This window comes from Pseudophryne corroboree, chromosome 6 (assembly GCF_028390025.1).
Source record: "Pseudophryne corroboree isolate aPseCor3 chromosome 6, aPseCor3.hap2, whole genome shotgun sequence".
Lineage (NCBI taxonomy): Eukaryota > Metazoa > Chordata > Amphibia > Anura > Myobatrachidae > Pseudophryne > Pseudophryne corroboree.
The window spans coordinates 715,769,473-715,777,360 of record NC_086449.1 but is presented as its reverse complement, the minus strand read 5'-3'; the positions used below and the strand labels follow the sequence as shown (position 1 = coordinate 715,777,360).

At 48.6% G+C, this 7,888-nt stretch overlaps 1 protein-coding gene across 2 annotated transcripts in view; it reads right to left on the bottom strand.

The window, feature by feature from the left end:
• Positions 1-3,314: 3,314 nt before the first annotated feature.
• Positions 3,315-7,888, bottom strand: part of MRPL22 (mitochondrial ribosomal protein L22) — a 50,555-nt gene continuing 45,981 nt past the window's right edge. For both annotated transcript variants that reach the window (XM_063928374.1, XM_063928373.1), the window contains 2 exons: positions 4,417-4,486; positions 3,315-3,816 (listed from right to left, as the gene is read on the bottom strand). In XM_063928374.1, coding sequence (XP_063784444.1) covers positions 3,605-3,816; positions 4,417-4,486 — 282 coding nt within the window. In that variant the 3' untranslated portion in view covers positions 3,315-3,604. The remainder of the gene's footprint in view (positions 3,817-4,416; positions 4,487-7,888) is intronic.

Here is a 7,888-nt window from a genome sequence, read left to right as displayed (position 1 = left end):
CGTCAAACCTTTTATGTAAGGAGTTGACACTGTCACGTAATTCCTTCCACATGTCCATCCACACAGGTGTCGACCCCGCAGGGGGTGACATCACATTTATCGGCATCTGCTCCGCCTCCACATAAGCCTCCTCATCAAACATGTCGACACACCGCACACACACAGGGAATGCTCTGACTGAGGACAGGACCCCACAAAGTCCTTTGGGGAGACAGAGAGAGAGTATGCCAGCACACACCAGAGCGCTATATAATGCAGGGATTCACACTACCCACAGTGATTTTTCCCTTATAGCTGCTATAATACACAGATTTGCGCCTAAATTTAGTGCCCCCCCCTCTCTTTTTAACCCTTTGAGCCTGAAAACTACAGGGGAGAGCCTGGGGAGCTGTCTTCCAGCTGCACTGTGAAGAGAAAATGGCGCCAGTGTGCTGAGGGAGATAGCCCCGCCCCTTTTTCGGCAGACTTCTCCCGCTCTTATAATCATAATGTGGCAGGGGTATTTTACACATATATAGCTTACTAGGTGATTCATCACGCCCTACGGGCGCTCTTCACATCGTCGCAAGGGGCTACGCCCCCTTAACCCCTGCACGCCTTTCTGGTGTTCAATATTTGTATTATATGGAGAATTACCAGCATTCCTAGTTTTGTTAGTGATTAAATATTGCACAACAAAAGGGCATGCGATGGTGAAAAGGCGTAGCCCCTTGCGACGGCGTGAACAGTGGCTGCAGGGCACGATGTACAGAATGTAGGTGTAAGTTCAGTGTGGGAATGGAGGGGCTTGAAAAGAGGGTGGGTGCAGTGAGGTTGAGGTGCCTCTCCGTGCAGCTGATCACCCCTGATTCAGGGACTCACTGGTAGCGGCTGCGGATGGTGTCCAAGGTGCTGCGTGTGGTGGAGAGGTGGGCTGTGGATGTTGGAGGGTGTCACAGTAGCATCCGTCACATTACACCGCACAGTAGCGTCCGTCACGTTACACCGCACAGTAGCGTCCGTCACGTTACACCGCACAGTAGCGTCCGTCACGTTACACCGCACAGTAGCGTCGGTCACGTGACACAGCACAGTAGCGTCCGTCACGTGACACCGCACAGTAGCGTCCGTCACGTTACACCGCACAGTAGCGTCCGTCACGTTACACCGCACAGTAGCGTCCGTCACGTTACACCGCACAGTAGCGTCCGTCACGTTACACCGCACAGTAGCGTCCGTCACGTTACACGGCACAGTAGCGTCCGTCACGTTACACGGCACAGTAGCGTCCGTCACGTTACACGGCACAGTAGCGTCCGTCACGTTACACGGCACAGTAGCGTCCGTCACGTTACACCGCACAGTAGCGTCCGTCAGTCACATTACACCGCACAGTAGCGTCCGTCACGTTACACCGCACAGTAGCGTCCGTCACGTTACACCGCACAGTAACGTCCGTCACGTTACACCGCACAGTAGCGTCCGTCACGTTACACCGCACAGTAACGTCCGTCACGTTACACCGCACAGTAGCGTCCGTCACGTTACACCGCACAGTAGCGTCCGTCACATTACACCGCACAGTAGCGTCCGTCACATTACACCGCACAGTAGCGTCCGTCACGTTACACAGCACAGTAGCGTCCCTTACATTACACAGGAGGGGACAGAGAAAAAGAGAAGGGGGTGGGGGAGAGAGAGAGAGAGGAGGGTGAGAGAGTGAAGGGGGGGGAGTGAGAGAGGGGGTAGAGAGAGAGAGAGAGAGAGAGGGGGGGTGAGAGAGTGAAGGGGGGGTGGGTGAGAGAGAGAGAGAGGGGAGAGAGATCTTCTCTGGAATGGTCCCAGCTCCCTGTCCCTCCTGCAGCTCTTTGAATTTGTGTCCCACAGCAGGTCATCTCATGTTCCCTTCCCCCAGACCCCTCTAACCTGTGTCTAGTCAGTGTGAGCCACGGGAGTGGAGGGCCGGACAGAGGGGGACTGTCATCATGGAGCTGCTGGGAGCCGCGGCGTGTGGCCAGACATACAGGCAGGCAGGAGAGGAGGGCTGGGCAGAGGAGGCACATCACGGTTGAGCCGCCGGGATCTGGCGGGCGGGCGCCGGCGCGCTGTACAGTGAGTGAAGGTGACTCACTCACTGAGCAGCGGTTCCCTCCACTGACCGGCGCTCTACGCGGCTTGCAAAGCCCGCGTACGCGTCGTGCCGGCCAGAGCACACGGGGAAGGCAGCTTCACCGCTGCATTGCTAATATAGCGCAGGCAGCGCTGAAGCTTCGGCACAGGTTGCGGGTCCAGGTGAATGGCGCCTCTCTCATGATTTGGGGGGAGCGAGTTGCCCCCCACCCCAGTACCCGCCTTGTGCAGGAGCCAGGAGGAGCGTGCCGGGACGGGGAATCGCAGGCAGGACGTGTAATAATTATTACCTGCCCTGCATCCAGCGCAGCTATCTCCTGATTCTGCCCTGCATCCTCTCCTCGATCTGTGACTCCGCCCAGATCTGTGACTCCGCCCAGCGTTACGGGCAGGCACAGAGTCACAGATGTAGGCAAATATATAGGAGATTAGGCTATATTATGTGTGATTTGCCACTCTTAAGGTACTCTAATTGCTGCCCAGGGCGCCCCCCCCCCCAGCGCCCTGCACCCATCAGTGACCGGAGTATGTGGTGTGCACAGGGAGCAATGGCGCACAGCTGCAGTGCTGTGCGCTACCTTAATGAAGACCGGAGTCTTCTGCCGCCGATTTCCTGGACGTTCTTCTTGCTTCTGGCTCTGCAAGGGGGGCGGCGGCGCGGCTCCGGGACCGGACGACCGAGGCTGGGCCTGTGTTCGATCCCTCTGGAGCTAATGGTGTCCAGTAGCCTTAGAAGCCCAAGCTAGCTGCAAGCAGGTAGGTCCGCTTCTCTCCCCTAAGTCCCTCGTAGCAGTGAGTCTGTTGCCAGCAGATCTCACTGAAAATAAGAAACCTAAAATATACTTTCTTTTCTAGGAGCTCAGGAGAGCCCCTAGTGTGCATCCAGCTCAGCCGGGCACAAGATTCTAACTGAGGTCTGGAGGAGGGGCATAGAGGGAGAAGCCAGTGCACACCAGGTAGTCCTAAAGCTTTCTTTAGTTGTGCCCAGTCTCCTGCGGAGCCGCTATTCCCCATGGTCCTTACGGAGTTCCCAGCATCCACTTAGGACGTTAGAGAAACATGTATGTAAATGCTGTGTCAGAAGTCTATTGTCATCTACTACAGTGGCTTATTTGCATATCCCTAGGAAGACACTTACGTCATTTATAATTGCTTTGATTACTACGAGTTGCTTAAGCTTTCAGATATCCAATATGAAAGTAGAATATAATGGACAAGGTTTTATTTGCATGTTGTAAAGAATATCCAGATTTCTATTTATAAAATGACAACAAAAAAACTGTAAATCACAAACACAGAGGTTGTAGACAGTTTTGTCAAATATAATAAAACAAAAAAACAGACATTAATCATTGTCAATGTAATTAAGTGAAAAGAATAGATACAATTTTATTTGTAGGTAGAAGTTATTAATCACAGGTATCAAAGTGTTCCCATCATCAGGTGTGTGGTTTTATTGATGTTGTGCTGCACATCTGTGAAAAGTCTGACAGCATCACAGGCTGTGGATAATAGTGCGGTTTCGAAGCTTCTGCACATATTCCTGTGCCTGCTGGAAGCCTGTGACCGGCTCTTCTTTCGGTGGTGGTGGGCCCTCTACCAACTTAACAAAATAATGGCAGTACACTTTGTCCATGATACCAAACCTGCCCCGGCCGTGGTAACGAATCCGTTTCAGATATGTGCCTTTGCCAGAAAAGGAGTCCGCTAAAGTGAGGAATAAGACTTGTTACTAACCCCCCATTTAAAGTTTCTCCCTCTCCCCCATCTTACACCATCCTGTATATCAGAATGATACAGGTTTTCTTATACAGCACATGTTACAAGAAGAGACTGTCTTATGTTAGTGTGTAGCACAGTTGGTGAAATGGTTAGTATTACTACCTCATTGCACTCAGGATCTGCACTTGATTCTCACCACGGCGCAAACAATATTGAGTTTGTATATTCTCTCCTTGCTTGCGAAGGTTCCCACCCACAATCCAAAAATACACTGGTAGGCTAATTGGCTCCTGACATGAATTAACCCTAGTGTGTGTGCATATGTGGTAGGGAATATTGATTGTAAGCTCCACTGGTTCAAGGAATGATGTGAATGGGCAAATATTCTCTATTTAGCGCTGAGTAATGTGTGCACTATATGACTAACTTAATAAATAACATTTCTAGCGAATGAATAGTGAATAGTGGTTCAACAGAATTTTGAGCTGCATTCAGTAAGTGATAAAAATTAGTCAGTCCATTTATGTGTAGATGATGGATATGACAAAGAAAAAAAAGAGGAAGAATGAATGATTAAGATCTTACCTATATAAAGGTTGGACTTGTACTCCACATGATGGTTCCTCACTGCCATCTCCTGAGCTTCTAGCAGAATCTAATCAACACGAATAGCCAACAAGATATCATCACTTATTTTGTGTGCCAAACCAACACCCCCTTCCCCCAAAAAAGCCTATCATTTCCTCTAATGCCATTGCAAAACCATGATCTTATAGAACATCTTTGACTGGCTGCACCACTGTATTAAGAATTATCCCCTTTAATAAAGTAATTTGTATTGCAGCTACTGATTGTGCAGGAACTGCTATTATTAGAATGCCCATGGCTAGCCTGGAAACGTACAATTCTCTATACCTGCAGCTCCACCTAGTGATAGATGAAGATTACTGCAAGTTTTTTGGATTTAATGACCTGCAATCATTTTTTTCCCCTTAAAAGCTACCGACAGTGAAGTCTGAAGGAAAATCAAGTGGCAATGTAAGGTCATTAACATGCGTTGAGTTCTTGGGGAGCAACAAAGCAGAAACATAAGAGAAAAACACAAACATGCCTACATTACATTAAAAAAAAAGTAAGCAAAAACCAAACTTTGGCTCTGCCCCTTTTATGTCTTCTTCCTAAAATTCCATAAGTATTATTAGAAGTTGTATCTTCAGTAGGTATGTTAATTTCCTGCAGTCAATCAGAGCCAGTCAGTGGCCTCCCTTGGAAAACAGATTACATTCTAGAGTTTGATGATAGAAAAAAAGTACATGGATTGTACACACTCTTATTAATATTCAGAACTGACCACAAATTGCATAAACTTCAAGGACAAATGTGAAAAGGTTCATATAGGAGAACCTGTACAGCTGCAGCACTTCTTGTTAATCTACATGTGGAGCCTGATTCAGTGGTTGGAGCTGCTATAAATAGAAGCCGCATCAATAGCACTAATACGGTAACACTGCATCCTTGCACATGACGCTTCCTGCTGCATAGGATCTTCCCCGGCACTACTGCTCGGCGGTGTAACCCATTGGGCTATGCAAGCCGTATACCGCAAGCCCTACACAAAAGCCAGGAAATCTCCATCCTGTGATGTAGATCCTGGCCTCTTCCCTCTTCAGCAATGGTGCTGTCCCCTCCCCGTCCCCAAACGGCATCAGACTATCAATCACTGACAATCTGACACCGTCCCTGCATCCTGTGTCGCAGGACGAGTCCTGCGCACGTGCAAAATACTGAACATCTGTACTTTGAGCATCAGGGTGCACCTCCAACCACATCTGATTCAGGTCCCTTGTCTTTTCAGAGAACTGTCACTGTGTATGTGTGGTGAAGTGATCCGGACACCTGTATCTTGTGCTTTACTACAATTGACTTTAGTATGATGGCTGTCTGACTCCTTACTTTTCTTGCTAAAGGAATTCCATTAGTATACATTGTCTCTGTTTTTTCTGTCATATTTACTTGGATTTTTATTCATTATGCGCTCTACTAATGTGACACTTGATGCTTCAATAAAACTTGTTTTAAAAAAAAAAAGAAGCACAAAACTGAGCCCAAACACACAGTGATTTATATAAGAGAATTATTACTAACACTTACCAACCCAGCTGCTAAAATAAGAATTTACTCACCGGTAATTCTATTTCTCGTAGTCCGTAGTGGATGCTGGGAACTCCGTAAGGACCATGGGGAATAGCGGGCTCCGAAGGAGGATGGGCACTCTAGAAAGATTTATGACTACCTGGTGTGCACTGGCTCCTCCCACTATGACCCTCCTCCAAGCCTCAGTTAGGACACTGTGCCCGGACGAGCTGACATAATAAGGAAGGATTTTGAATCCCGGGTAAGACTCATACCAGCCACACCAATCACACCGTATAACTCGTGATACTATATCCAGTTTGACAGTATGAAAAACAACTGAGCCTCTCAACAGATGGCTCAACAATAACCCTTTAGTTAACAATAACTATTTACAAGTATTGCAGACAATCCGCACTTGGGATGGGCGCCCAGCATCCACTACGGACTACGAGAAATAGAATTACCGGTGAGTAAATTCTTATTTTCTCTGACGTCCTAGTGGATGCTGGGAACTCCGTAAGGACCATGGGGATTATACCAAAGCTCCCAAACGGGCGGGAGAGTGCGGATGACTCTGCAGCACCGAATGAGAGAACTCTAGGTCCTCCTCAGCCAGGGTATCAAATTTGTAAAATTTAGCAAACGTGTTTGCCCCTGACCAAGTAGCTGCTCGGCAAAATTGTAAAGCCGAGACCCCTCGGGCAGCCGCCCAAGATGAGCCCACTTTCCTTGTGGAATGGGCATTTACAGATTTTGGCTGTGGCAGGCCTGCCACAGAATGTGCAAGCTGAATTGTACTACAAATCCAGCGAGCAATAGTCTGCTTAGAAGCAGGAGCACCCAGCTTGTTGGGTGCATACAGGATAAACAGCGAGTCAGATTTTCTGACTCCAGCCGTCCTGGAAACATATATTTTCAGGGCCCTGACAACGTCTAGCAACTTGGGAGTCCTCCAAATCCTTAGTAGCCGCAGGCACCACAATAGGCTGGTTCAGGTGAAACGCTGACACCACCTTAGGTAGAAACTGGGGACGAGTCCTCAATTCTGCCCTATCCATATGGAAAATCAGATAAGGGCTTTTACATGATAAAGCCGCCAATTCTGACACTCGCCTGGCTGAAGCCAAGGCCAATAACATGACCACTTTCCACGTGAGATATTTTAGATCCACGGTTTTAAGTGGCTCAAACCAATGTGATTTTAAGAAACTCAACACCACGTTGAGATCCCAAGGCGCCACAGGGGGCACAAACGGGGGCTGAATATGCAGCACGCCCTTCACAAATGTCTGAACTTCAGGTACTGAAGCTAGTTCTTTTTGAAAGAAAAATCGACAGAGCCGAGATCTGTACTTTAATGGAGTTTAGCTTTAGGCCCATATTCACTCCTGCTTGCAGGAAATGCAGAAATCGACCCAGCTGAAATTCCTCTGTTGGGGCCTTTTTTGCCTCGCACCATGCAACATATTTCCGCCATATGCGGTGATAATGCTTTGCCGTAACATCTTTCCTGGCCTTAATAAGCGTAGGAATGACTTCTTCCGGAATACCCTTTTCCTTCAGGATCCGGTGTTCAACCGCCATGCCGTCAAACGCAGCCGCGGTAAGTCTTGGAACAGACAGGGCCCCTGCTGTAGCAGGTCCTGTCTGAGCGGTAGAGGCCACGGGTCCTCTGAGAGCATCTCTTGAAGTTCCGGGTACCACGCTCGTCTTGGCCAATCCGGAACCACGAGAATTGTGTTTATTCCTCGCTTTCTTATTATTCTCAATACCTTTGGTATGAGAGGCAGAGGAGGGAACACATAAACCGACTGGTACACCCACGGTGTCACTAGAGCGTCCACAGCTATCGCCTGAGGGTCCCTTGACCTGGCGCAATATCTTTTCAACTTTTTGTTGAGGCGGGACGCCATCATGTCCA